The sequence below is a fragment of the Orbicella faveolata genome, unplaced genomic scaffold, assembly GCF_042242905.1.
Source record: "Orbicella faveolata isolate gen_17 unplaced genomic scaffold, um_ofav_v1 contig_13, whole genome shotgun sequence".
Classification (NCBI taxonomy): Eukaryota; Metazoa; Cnidaria; class Anthozoa; order Scleractinia; family Merulinidae; genus Orbicella; species Orbicella faveolata.
The window spans coordinates 31,844,345-31,858,273 of NW_028301540.1; the positions used below are offsets into that span (position 1 = coordinate 31,844,345).

General features: G+C 41.7%; 1 protein-coding gene across 1 annotated transcript; it reads right to left on the minus strand.

The window, feature by feature from the left end:
• Window positions 1-1,933: 1,933 nt before the first annotated feature.
• Window positions 1,934-13,270, minus strand: LOC110050011 (uncharacterized). Its single transcript, XM_089285490.1, has 7 exons — window positions 12,972-13,270; window positions 12,303-12,433; window positions 10,779-10,921; window positions 9,509-9,991; window positions 8,807-8,885; window positions 7,738-7,895; window positions 1,934-7,412 (listed from the first exon to the last, which is right to left on the minus strand). Exons 1-7 carry the CDS (start codon window positions 13,072-13,074, stop codon window positions 2,996-2,998), a joined length of 5,514 nt encoding a protein of 1,837 aa, XP_089141616.1. The 5' UTR covers window positions 13,075-13,270; the 3' UTR covers window positions 1,934-2,995.
• Between the last annotated feature and the right edge of the window lie 659 nt (window positions 13,271-13,929).

Below are 13,929 nucleotides of genomic sequence, written 5' to 3' on the forward strand. Positions count from 1 at the left end.
TTCGTAAAGCTCCGTTTTCGTGACGGATTAGTGTGGACGGTAGACCTAGCCGTAGAAATAATAAAAGCTGTGGTTTCCAATTTCTCCGGTTTGGTGTGCACAGGGCCTTCAAGGAAAATAGCGTGTAAAATGACAGAAATTCGCTGGGCATTTTTTTTGATGATGGCTACGATTTCTTGGCAATATATACATATCTCGAAAACGAACGAAACGCTTGCCGACATTTTTAACACCTTTTTCCTGTTTCATCCTTTCTTCTGTCCTCTTGATTGATTTTGCTGACCTTTTTTCAACTTAGATGTCGATTTGTTTAATTCGTTCCTCGTGGGTTCTTCCTGCCGATTACCCTTGTAGTATATTACCAGCCATCACAGCAAACATTTTTCCATGTATTTACCAGAAAATTACGGAGATATATTAAGGAGGGCTATATGGAAATTGAAAAAACCTCTCTGTGCCGCGGGGTTGTGTTAGTGAGTACTGTAAAGGGTGTTAATGCCGTACTTCAATGATTTCTTTGGGCAACATAAGATGTCGTGCCAAGTCTTCAAGACTTCTTAGCGCGCATAGTTGAGTATTACTGCAACCTAAAAAGTTACACGCCGCGTTTTTGTTGAAAACAAGAAAAAAAATATTTATAATCTGCCAAAAAGTATTTTCAACGGAATTTTTTTTGTAGCGCTACATTAAATTCAGAGCCTGTAGTACTGCGTCAGAGGCAGCTGGTCTCTGATTATTACCACAACAACAGCAATGCAATTACGGACGAAATTATATACTTCTCCTCTGGAGTAGCGGTATAATCTACGAAACGTTATTAAAACAAGGCAGGTGTCTTGAAAATTGCACAAACTATTTTTCCATTCTGTTTTAGGTTGATACACGCATCTAAACGACTCTGCTAATGACAAATTATAAGTACAAATTCATCGGGAGTATCAAGTGTACTCTCTTCGAAATTTGCGAGCGAGGGATGTGTGAATCAGTGAACGACAAATTGTGATAAAACCTTGTACGGATATATTCAGAAAATTGACAAGCAAATTCGTGGATTAAGAAGTTTGTTTTTATATCTCATGATTTCTTATGGAAATCTCCAAGTGCGTGGGAGGAAGTAGCGGCAAAGAGCACAATTTTACGTTATACCTCATCAGAAAAGTCACTGGCTTTCTCTCGATCAAAGACATACCCTATCTTATGTGATAACTGATAAGGAAGATTACCTGGTAGATTTGTTCCTTGGAAATACTTGATCCTGCAAATCAGCGAACAAAGATATAGAGAACGAAAGCCTTTTCCTTACCTGTTCCAATTTGTTAACACATAAATCCAATCTGCTACGGCGCAAGGGCAGTATTAGTTTTTTTATTTCTCATTAGCTCGGGAAGGGTAATCGACGTCGAGTTGATACCATTAATTTTTTTTTTTCCGCATGCGCTCCGTTTGGATGAATTGAATCATACAACGTGATTGGTTAAAGTTTTCCATCTGCAGTTGTCGCAATTTCACCTGGGTCGCTCACGTGCTGGCCATTCTTAGAGACGGACCATTTTTTTTTTGACGGGGGTTCGAGGTGGGGGTGGTGTTGGGCAGTTTTCTGGGGCATGAAATATTTCTCACCTTTAGGTTGTGCATGAATTTTTTTGGTGTGCAATAGCTTGGGCAAGAACCTTTTTAAAGTCAAACACAGGACCTGGATTGTAGAAAGCACTTGCTCAATTTTTTTCCCCATGGCTCCCCTTGCACGAGTTTTTTGTCATCCGTTTATGCTGTGCAGGAATGCGTTTTTTTGGAAATTGCCTAATCCCCGTCCCTCCACCCCCTCAAAAAAATAATGGTCCGTCCCTTAGCAGATGAAGATGCTTTACCTCGATGTCTTACGCTGTGTTGCAAAGCAATCGACTGGAGGACGCGCAAAAAAGTACAAAATAAAACTATTTCCGTAAATTTTATTGTGCCCATCTTAAAGATATGCTTTACATGTATAATCACTCTCATCTCTTAAATTTCTCAATATTAATGACATATTTTTAACTAAAACATGAAATAGTAGATACCAATTAAAAAATGTATGTACCCATTAAAATGTAAAACTCGATCTGGACTTGAGATACAAACTCTTTAATAAGATCTACTTAGTTAAAACTTGAAATTGTTGGTACAAATATAATACCAAATTTTCCTGACAACACTCAAATGTGAAGTCCAAGCCAGACGTCGAACAGAATTCCAGTCAGCTTAAAGTAGCACCTCTTTTTCGCCAATATAAATGAAGATTTTACGATGCAAAACTCGATCTTTTGTTCCTAGAGTAATTCAGATAAAGAGGTGGTCGTTCTGATTGATACGCGAATCTGGTTTGGAATTAATTCCATTAGATAACAACAGGATGGTTAAATTCGAACCAACCATCAAGAAACAAGTTCTTTAATTCGACTTATTTTTTTTCTAAGGAATTTATTCCATTGACTAAAGAATTTCAGGTTGATCGAAAATAGCTATTCCGAATACCAGATTGGCGAAAAGAGACCGCACTTTAGGCCTTCCGTTACTTGAAATTCTCTTATTGAAATTTTTACACTTGCACCCAAGAACGATTTTAAAATGGTTTGGTGAGACTATTTTCTATATACAATGTTAAATTTCTTTTAAAATCGTGTACTCTGATAAATTGCAGTAAAAGTTACTCATAAGATCCTATTTCAAAAATTTCTTTGTCTGATACCTTGGCAATGAACATATAAACTGTGCTAATGTGGCAATCAAGGTGTTCACCCGTGAGGCCAAATATGTTCGAAATACAAAATCTCCGTACCGATTTTCATACATTTGAAAATTTACTTGTTGGGAGAATTTGTTGGAAACAAGACTTTCTTAACGGTGATCATTTTGCAAATTCTCCAAACCAGTTTGCTGAAGTTTATATTGACAATGTGTGGAGAAACTAAATGTCCATCTTTCTTGGGGCTTCAGGGTTGTTGAATCAAATTGTTGATCATTCATCGAACGCAAAAACGTCCCTTTGCCTTGATTGCCGCAGTATAGAGTCTTCAGCCATTTTGTCATGTTTCAGTGGCCTCAAAATACGTTTGGAAGAAGGAATGGTAAATGCGGGAGTAGAGCACGTGACGGGTTTCCCGCCAAATCTTGGCGCTGCTGAAGGTGGTGACGTAAACTCGTTGACGTCAAAAATCCACGTGCCGATTCGGCTTCTCCCAGAAGGAGTAGCGAGTGGTGATGGATTTGAATTCGGTGTGCTGTTAGTACGGCTTAGCCTCGACGACGATCGAACCGGCGAAACGTGCTTCAACGGTTTTAATGGTTGAAACGTTTGTTTTCGAAGCGGTTTTAGCGCAGGAAGTCTTCCTTCGGTTTTCCCTGTCGCTGCTAACTCTGTACTGTCGTCTTTTCTACGAGCCTGAGTTCGAGGAAGGGACTCGGAATTCTGATGCTCTTTTCGAGAGCTGTTCTTGATCCGTCGAAGCTTGACACGTTCTTCAAGCGTTTGATATACGGCCACGTCACTGTCGTAGAAGCTATCCGAATCTTGTACGGACGATGAAGACTGAGCTATTTTTCTCTGTTCTTTGTCTTGCAGTTCATCAAGTCTCGACGCAAAAGAAATTGGTTTCTCGTTTTCCTTTTGCGTCTCCATTTCTTGACCCGCCCCCCTCTTTATGGGAGTCTCTGCTCTGGAGCTCTGGGAGGATTCACAGGTGTGGTCGATAGCTGTTCCCTTCTCAGACTTCCGTCGTTTTGTTTGCCTTTCAACTTCCGGTGGTTGGAGGTCCTCCGACTTCCGCTTCCGTCCCCAGTTTGAGATGCTGAATGGTGATGCAACTTCTTCTTCCTCTCCTTCCCCATCACTGCTATCGGCCACTGTGCTAAACACGTCGTCATCTTCATCGAAATCGTCCTCCTCATCATCAACTACGGAAGACGATTCAGTTGTGCTGCGCATTTCACTTTGAGACTCGGCACCCTCGATTTGACTTAATTTTGTTTCTTTTCCAATCCTTGTATCATCTGCTTGTCTGATCTCCTCGTCTTCCCCAAAGCCTAACTTTCTATTTTCTCCTCCCCTGTTTATGTCTTTTTCAGTGACCGTTTCAACCTCGCGCTCAATATTTTCTCTCATTTCCATGTCCTCTTCACCTGATTCAGCTTCGTGAACGGTGCTATTTTCCTCTTCTTCCAAAGTGGTTTGACTAGCGTCTCCATCCATACTCTCCACAATGGAGTTGATTTTACAACTCAGGTCACCTTCAGATGAAAACGACCTGTCAAAATGGGGCACATTGAAGCCTATGAAGTCTTCTTCCTCCTCGTCGTCGGACTCGAACAACCGAGTGATACCAGATCCCTCCTTACGACGTTTGTCCAAAAAAGAGGCCGAGTGGAAATCTTTTTTGATGCGAGGGCTCCCATTCAACAGTTTAATTCCCGCCAGAGATGCACTCAAGTGGTACGGTGATCCACACACTGCAGTTGTTGAGATATCCCCCAAGGAGAGGACACCATCAGATAAAAGCTCTTCTCTGTCTATTGGAGTTTCTTCTTCCATGTTGCGCACAGGTGAATGCACTGTCGACGCACATGTGCTGCTCGGTTCATGAATGGGTCCACTTCGAGGGCTACCAGATAAGGTGCTTGAAACGGACTGTGATGTGAGGTCTTTTAGTTTTAGGGCCTTTCCCCGAGGAGAATTATTCGATGTTCCTTTTTTCCTGCCACTGTGTTTTGGCTTCTTTTCTGGCATCTTCGTTTTGGGACTCGCCACTGTCTGACTCCTTTGATTTGAACTTTTGCGTTTCGCTTTGACGCTGGTAAAGGGCGATGAAATAGTTTTTCTCCCTCGACTTTCACCTCCATCACCCGTTATCGAGTCCACGTCGGGAATTTTGCATTGTGATCTGGTTCTTTTCCCGGGACAAGGGTCGTGATCTTCTTGATCTTCGCGCTTTCTCAAGCTATTCTTTCTGGCCAACGGGGCTTCGTCCGAATAACCAGACTTCTCCGAGCTCACCGGTGAAGGGCAGTATTCCAGCGTGGGTGTGCTCGAGATCTCATCTTCATTCCCATCCGAGGAAGCGTTCTCAGAGGAAGACTGCTTCGATAACGTTTCTCCACTTGATAACTGGATGCTCTCTGTTTCAGATTCGTCTGATTCGGTCTCCAGTACAGGCCTCTTACGGATCACGCACAACTGTCTGCAGTCCGGCAACTTGATTTCCACAACTTCTGAGCCACGAGAAAACTTTCCTAAGCTTTGGTTCGTGTCTTGTTTGTTCGTCGTTTTAGCAGCTTCTAGTGCGCTGGCTTTGGACGAGGGAATGTTTTTCTGAGGATCACACTTTGCACATCTAATGGAGTGATCACGCGATTCCAGTTTTCTTTCCATGTGCTCCTGCTCCACTGATTCTTGAGTAACCGAACAAGAAACTATGCTCTTTGTCTTTTCAGTAGCATCTGCATCATCACAAAACTCCACAATGGACGCTGGAGCGGAATACGCGCGTGATCGAGGGAGTCTAGCCACGCTGTCCGTCTGGACGGTTTCAATAGTTCCTTGCTGATCACCCGGAGCTATTTCATTTGATTTCATTACTCTTGCACTGTTGGATTCATCAGAGGTTTGCTTTGTTGTTTTTGGTGAAGACCTCGTTCGCCTCTTTCTCTCCAGATTTTGTTCCTCCATTTGTGGCGATTCAGGGTTCTTGGACTCAGATTCGCCACTGCCTCGTTCAGAAAGATTTTCCTTTGTAGACGATCTCAGGCAAGCCCTTTTAGGACTTTCCATTTGGATGTCCTGCTTGAGTTCTTCCTGCACATTAGGTACAAGAGATTCAGCGCAATCCTTGTTTTCACCGCAGCATCCTTGAAGAGTTTCCTTTTCAGCTGATCTAAGGCTGCTCCTTTTGGGACTTTCCATTTGGATGTCTTGCTTGAGTTCTTCCTGAACATTAGGTACAAGAGATTCATTGCAATCCTTGTTTTCACGGCAGCATCCTTGAAGAGTTTCCTTTACAGCTGATCTAAGGCTGGTCCTTTTGGGACTTTCCATATGGATATCTCGTTCAGACTCTTCTTTACGAGATTTAACGAGATCATTATTATGGCGTCCAGAAAGCTTCTCCTTTGCAGCAGATCTAAGGTTCGTTCTTGTAGGACTTTCCATCTCGATGTCTTGTTCGGACCGTTTCTGCACATTGGATTCACAAGACTTAACACTTTCCTCGTTTTTACTGCACTTTTCAGGAAGAGTCAACTTTATAGCAGATCTGAGGCTTGACCTGTTAGGGCTTTTCATCTGGAGATCTTGGTTGCATTCCGTTTGCACATTAGTTTCACGAGATTTTTCGCGGACGTCATTTTTACTGTCGGGTTCCGGGAGATTTTTCTCTGTGGGGGATTTAAGAGACGCCATTTTAGGACTTGCCATATGGATTTCTCGTTCGGGTTTTTCCTGTACATCAGCTTCACGAGATTCAACGCGATCCTCGTTTTTACTGCAGCGTTCAGGAAGACCTGCCTTAGCAGCGGATCTAAGGCATGTTCTTTTGGGACTTTCCCTTTGCACCATATGTTTAGATTCTTCTTTCGCATTACCTTGGGATTTGACTTGATCTTTGCTTTCTATTCTGCTTTCATCAGGAAGTTGCTGCGTGACACGCGAAGCTCTGGATCGAAGGCGCGATCGTGTCACGTTTTCTTCTGTAGCAAGCGACTCGGGAGAGTGATTTTCTTTGCCACTGCTCTCGTCAGAGGAATCTTGTTGAAGATCGTGTGTTCTTAAACACACGCGCGGTTTCTCGATATTTTGGACAGATGGCCGTTTCTCTCCTTCTTTAGTCTTGTCATCAGGTGACGAATGAATCAAGTTACCTAGAAAAGTGGAGGCACCCGTGCCGCACTTTGAACTCCCCACAACGGGACTGGTCGACGTTGAGTGCGTCTTGGCGCGGGACGCTCGCTTCGCAGATTTCTCATCACGTGTTTTCTCTGAACTCAAACGCTTGTTCTTGACATCCTTGCTAGTGGCACTGTCCATAACCTCGCTAGGACTGCTATTTTTGTTTGAAGAATTTGACAGTCTTGGACTGCTACGCATCTGTCGTGACTCACCCATCTCGACCTCATGGCCGGCTTGGCCGCCTCTCGGTCTCAGCACTCTTGTTGGTGTACCATCTCCACTTGACTTTTTCTTTGGGGAGGAGTCAGTGGTGGAAGTATGACAAGCACGGCTCCTGTCAGAGGAGGGGTTGTTGGGTGTGCGGCAGCTGCTATTTTCCTCCAGGGCTTGGTCGGGTGGGGTTTGACAGTTTGGTATTATTTCTTGTTTGTTCTGTTTTGAGGGCGTTTTCTCTCCGTCTCGATCCACCAGGGATACTCCAGAACTTGGTGGTTTACTCCTAAAACAGCGGAAGATCACAAACGAAACGTAAGACACATAATGAAGTACACTGTTGGTGATCTTCGGAGGAATTATCTTTTTTCGACAACCCCCCGCCTTGCAGAGAGAAACAGCTCGTGATGTCAAATCTCCCTCATCCCCCGTTTGGTATAACATCAAACTGAAACAGTAAAGTATCCCTTCATTTACTAGATGGTTTTCTAAATTCTCATCACTCATCTGCCTAACAGTGTTTTGAAATTCTAAGGAGATATTGGATGTTGATCTCTCTCTCAATTTTTGGCACGGAAATTCAACCCAAGTAAAACTTTCTCTATATTCACCTGCTGTTTTCTTGTTTTTCTCTCTCTCTCTGTTCGTGCTTCAGCAGAATTTTAGCCAAGAAGTCGTGCAAACTTGGTCCCTTACTAATTAGTTCATCCAGGCTTTGGTAGTTTGATGAATCTCTGGCAAATGACTGATGACGATCACTGTGAAGGTGCTAAAGGGAATACACAAACAACATTGCTTTTTATTCCATGCCATAAAAAAATACAGCTAATCAGAATACGGGAAAGCCATAGTATATTCGATGGTATTACATCCAACCTTCCCATCATGTGCTGCGCATATGTCATTTTGACAGTGTTGGCCACTGTATTTTCCATGGCATGGTATAAAGTAGCTATCACTCTCTCATGGTATAAAATGGAATATCTCACTTGTCACTTGTATTTTCTTGACACTTGGTTCAAGTCTTGTGTGTATACCGAGAAAATTCAAGTCACTTCTGGGATATTCCAAGGTGTACTAGTCAAAAGTATTGCATAATCCGCCGTCTCGACAAGGACTACCAGGAACTCTCAACTTTTGAACATACCACTCTTCCGCACTGCTAGTGGCCTAAGGACCTTTCAATATAGAGAGACCTCTCTGTGGAAGGAGTTGCAGCCTTTGCTCAAACTTAGCCCATCCGTGACAGATTTCAAACAACTACTCAATAGTAATTACCCAACAATAAATATGTCACAAAGTCAGCAAAAGTACAAGTAGCTGTTACATGCAAATTGGTGTAGTAATGAAATCAAATATTATCATTTGTAAAAGTAAAACAACAGAAAAACATAAAACAAATAAAGTAGAAGGAGGACAGTCTAGATCAATGATGAACAAAACACTTTGCAACAGTGCTAAACGAGTGAAGACGTGGTTGATCACTGCAGTTACACACAACTTAAGCAGTTGTGAAATTAAAGCCTGAAAAAAAATTCAGGCCTGAACGGGATTCAAACCCACGACCTCTGCGATACCGGTGCAGTGCCCTACCAACTGAGCTATCAAGCCAAATGGGAGCTGGTCAAACTATGAGTTCATAATATACCTGTACAAAACAAAACAAGTTTGAATCCTTACCTTGTCCAGGTCCTCATAATGAACACAGCAACACTCACAGTATCCTCTCTTTTTGTTCTTGTCCTCTTCTGCTATTTTTCTACAAAAAGTAACGCATTTACGATTTGGATTTTCTGTTTTAAATTTCCACTTGTCAGTTGAGAAAAGCTGGAAAAATTAATGAACAACAAAGTAAAAAAGTACTGTATAATAGCTTCTATTTGGATAGCAAGATATTATTGAATCACCTTGTATGCAGCTTACTAAACAGTACCACAGTTCAACCTGATATCTTTCATATATATGTTCACACACTCTGGTTTCATCCAGACTTAGAAAAACAGAACCACCAAGTACAGAGCACAATAAACAGTACCATGTAAAAGTGTTGCTCAATAGCATTCATATGAGTGGGTACACACTAGGGTGTCATCCAGACTTATCTAAATAGAACCACCTTATACAGCATAATGGACAGTACCAGGTGAAAGTGCTGCTCAATAGCCTTCATCTGAATGGTTACACACCAGCATTTTATTCAGACCTACAAGTTAGATCTACTTTCCAAGGTTAGGTTTAAAAAAGTACCAGGTCTTGCTTAATTAGCTTTCATTACTTGAGTGGTTCTTATTTAGGATTTAGTTTACAGGGAAGAGGTATATGTTTAACACTTCTGGACCAAAGAGTTAAAGTAAGTACATTTCACTGCTCTATTTTCTTTACCTTTTAGTCTTTGCTTGTTCCTGACGGTCATTTTCCAAGTCTTTCTTTGGCGAGTCAAATGGACAACTCCCCAGAGGACCATCAAAATAAATCTTCGGCCACTCCTTCAACTCATGAACCAATGGCTTGTAAGCACGACTATGATCCTCCACCTTGATAAATGGGGCATGCAGCTTTCGCACCTTGGGCTTGACACCCTGTTTTGCAACTCGTCCAGAAACTAATGGCTTGGATGTTGGTTTCTTTTCAATGCTACCATACTGTTCCAACCTTTTTAACATCTTTTCCAGTGACATAATTTCTACACCCCAGTTTGTTGCATTAGCTATGACGTTACTGCTTCCACCCTTGTAGGTAATAGCTCCTTGGGCTGCTAGTGCTTTGCCACGCATGTCATGTTTGGGGACAGCTGCGCCTGTTTGTTCAGCACCAACTGAGTCAGCACTCAATGGAGATGGTACAGCAGACCCTTTTGCTGATGAACTAGGGGAATCACGATGAAAAAAAAAAAAGAAAAATATGAAAACTGCTTTTACATGCAGGTAACCATGACTAGAGAGTTGATTTTAGATAGCAATCTCAGAAGGATCATTTTAGTGACAGATTTCTTCAATATTTTAAGTTTAACTCCAGAGTGCCTATCAGCTTGAACACTGTGAGAGCGTGCACGAGTGTGATTTTCTTCAGTTGCTCATCATTTTTTGAAAAACATGAAAAACTTAATAGTAAGCTGCCAGGCTTTTGCTGATTTTTACACCAGGCTTTCTTTCTTTTGTGGAGGCATGGTGGCTTCATGGTTAGTGCAGTTGTGTTGTGTTCTTGAGTAAGACACTTTGCTCTCACAGTGCCTCTCTCCACCCAAGTATATAAAGGGGTACTGGTGAATTGAATGCTGGGGGTAACCTTGTGATGGACTAGCATCCCATCCAGGGGGGAGTAAAAACAATCCTTGTCACTTCATGCTACTGAAACCTGAGACAAGTGCTGGCCTGATGCAGGGCTGTGATTAAGGGCCGTAACCCGTAACACCTGCTACGGCTAAGCATGCTTGATGGACCCTTGATGTTACACGTGAAGTGGACTATAGTTGATACAATTCATCTCAAAGGTAACAAGTTTGTTGCAGGTGTGAAGATCAAGGCTACAGTTGAATCAGCCCTGTGATGGGCCACTTGGCTCATGCACAGACGTTTTTTCTCTTAATTCACTGCAGTAAGAAAGACAACAAGACTTCAAAAGCATATTCAAGAGGTCATGTTAAATTTTCTACCTTTTTGTGTTCCCAGGAAACGGACTTGGAATCGACAAGATGGGACTTGGTGTGGAGTTACTTCTGGGTGAACAGCGTGTGCCGGCATCTCTACTGGTTGTTACAACACAACTGATGTCCTTGCTTAAGAATTCTTCAACAGTCTGTTTCATAATAACGAGAATTCAAGAATTCAAAATTTATTTTCAGAAGCACTTTATCTTATTAGAGTCAAGTTCATAGTTTCAATGTATATGTATTTTAAATCCTCTACTGTATTTTGACAAACCTACATCACTGTCAGGCTTAAGTACAGTACATACATGTACAATGAATTAAACAAATAAATTAAGTACTCTTACCCTAACAATGTACATACAGCTCTAGCAAATTCTAAAAAATTTATCAGCGTGTGGTCTATGTGGAATTCTGCTTTCAGTATAGAGCAATCATTTACTGAATGCCATATTCTAGCCCTGAGGGTGGTATCCTATTACTGTAGCTAATGCACCGGACTCTAAATAAAGTGGCATTGCAGTCTGATTTTCTGCACTGGCAAATGTCACTGCATAGGGTAGTCTGGGGGCATGCTCCCCCATAAAAATGTGAAATCTAGAAGCTTGGAAATGCTATTTTGTGCATTCTCCATGAGATATTTTGACAAATAATTGAAAGTTGTAAATTTATTGTAAATTTTATGAGTCCATAAGCACATTAGATCCTATGTTAAACAACCCCACAAACTCCGTGGCTTTGAAAACTATCATTTTAAAATAACGGTTGATTGATTGATTGAAGTGTAAAATGATAAGTATTTTTAGAGCTTACAATGATATTTTTGATGTTTTGTTAACTTGATGCATATCTTGCTACTTCTGCTATCTTGATTTAATATGTTCAGTGAAATCTAAGGAGAGTACCGAGCCCCATCTGGAATCACGAACTCTCTCCAAGTTTCTCCTCACATTGTTTAATCAAAGAGGCTGCTAACTACGCGGAGAAAATAGAGGACTGTAAACGGTCTCTTGTCTTTTAATTGCTATCCTTTTGATTGCTCTTTCGTCAAGATGAGCAAATCAGTTGTGAAAAGTTGCACAGGTAAACTAATCAGAGTAAAGTTCGAACTATCTACACATAACACTCCACAACAAATATAATATTTTTTTTTGGGGGGGGGGGGGGGTGAGGGGGGCAACTGCCACCTTCGTTCCTGCACTACATATAGCTATGGCCTTGTCCCAGGAGATTAAATTGCATGGTGACATAATTTAAAGGTCATACATTGCAACACCTGTTATGACTGAGATGTTATGGGTGAACTTGTTTGCTGTTGATATAACTGTTACAGGTGTAAAGATCAAGACTCACAACTTGATGACAGCCTTGCAATACAGAGTAGCATACTGGCAAACTGCCTGGCCCACTTTATTCCAAGGTAAAGTTGCAAAATAAGCTTCCTGAGCAATTATTCAAGGTATAAATAATGAAATAAAGAAAGGCAGTAAACTTTAGGGGAATTTCATCAAGAAGATTCCTCACTCTTACCCCTCCTAATTCCTTTATTCGAGCTTGCAAACTGTGCACTTTCCTATAACCTTGAAGATCCAAGTAGAATGTCTCGCCTTTTAAAGGTGCCTGCTGAAATTCAAGCCTTCTCTTTCCTCTGGGACTTATTTCTTGAAACAGGAAGGAGAAAATAAATTTCACAACTGGACTGAACAAATGAAAGTCTGTGCAGAAACTAACCTTATGCATACATTCCAAGAATCAACATGGAAACATCAACTATTCCTTGTAAGTGCATGCACAATACAATTCATTCCAGCGAAATCTTTGCATGTCGCCTCAAAATGAAGCGGTTGAATCTTACTACACTGAAGCACCACTCTTGGGAATTGAGATCAATATGCAAGAGTTCAATCAATTTCAGACGATTTATACATCACACAACACAGATTTGATCTGTTTTGCGGAAAGTGCAGCGCAGCAAAATGGTTGTGATAACATTTAAGGTCCTGTTTTCCGACATCAACATAAAATCAGACCAGGATCCTAAACGCTTAGTGAAAACAAATTCATGTCCACGGCCGTAAACGCCAAAACAAAAGAAATTAACACCATAAGCGTCTTTCGCGTCTACAAGCGTAGGGGCCCGAGATTCAATTGAAACGAACTTCAATAGATGCATCAAAGAAGCGTTTTTGTTCCACTTACTGCATTTTCTCGACAGTTCATTCACTGATGGAGTCTTCGTTCTTCTTCGAGGACTTCGACGAACAGCATTCACTGGCATCGACACTCGACGGTTGGAAGACATAATTCGTGGCTCTTTGAAGGAAGATCGCGCTTGATATATCCTCTGATGATAACTGCTGTTAAAAGGTAATCATTGATGTCGACGAAAGGGAACGATTGAGGGAGAGAGAAAGAAAAACGGCGAAAGATCTAGGCTTAAACAAAGCGATGTTCAGCTGTTTTCACATGGCGCTTTCCCGGGCTTGGAATGAATGATTTTTTCATGCAAGCGCGGGAAATCCCATCATGCGTTGCAGCCGTATGAGGCTCCGCTGACCTGAAGAACTCATCACGCAAAATCAGCGCAAAGTCACGCAAAAGTTTTCTCATTAATTTTCTCCGCGCGGGGCCGGGTTGCTCCATCGTGAAAGCTTCACTAAAAAGGTAAATATAGAGATTCCTATGTATTCACTTACTTTAAAAGAGTAGTTTCATCCAAGGTAGTTTCTGCTGATTTCGTAAATGTCCGCATCCAACACGGACGCTCATTGTAAATACGCACCCGAAATTTTACAAATGCATTGCTAATGTAATGATTCAGAAACCTTGAGGTTTTTCCAGTTGAAGAGAACCTAGATAAGAAGCTATGTAAACGGTAGCACGGGACGCTGGGAAAAACTGAGAGGGAGGCAGAAAGGAGAAGGGGGAAGTTATCCGATGGACAGGGATAAAAGTCTATTATGACACCACAAGGACAGGGATTGATGAGAAATAAAAGCTAAGAAGCGCTCATCATACCACCCCCCCCCCCCCCCCTCATTAATATGTAGGGAGCAGAATATGAATCACCAATTCTCTCTTTGCCTTGCTCAGTCTTCTTCCTTTAGCCTATGCACAGCTACAGTGTACTCACCTATTTAGCTAAGGAATGAGTTAG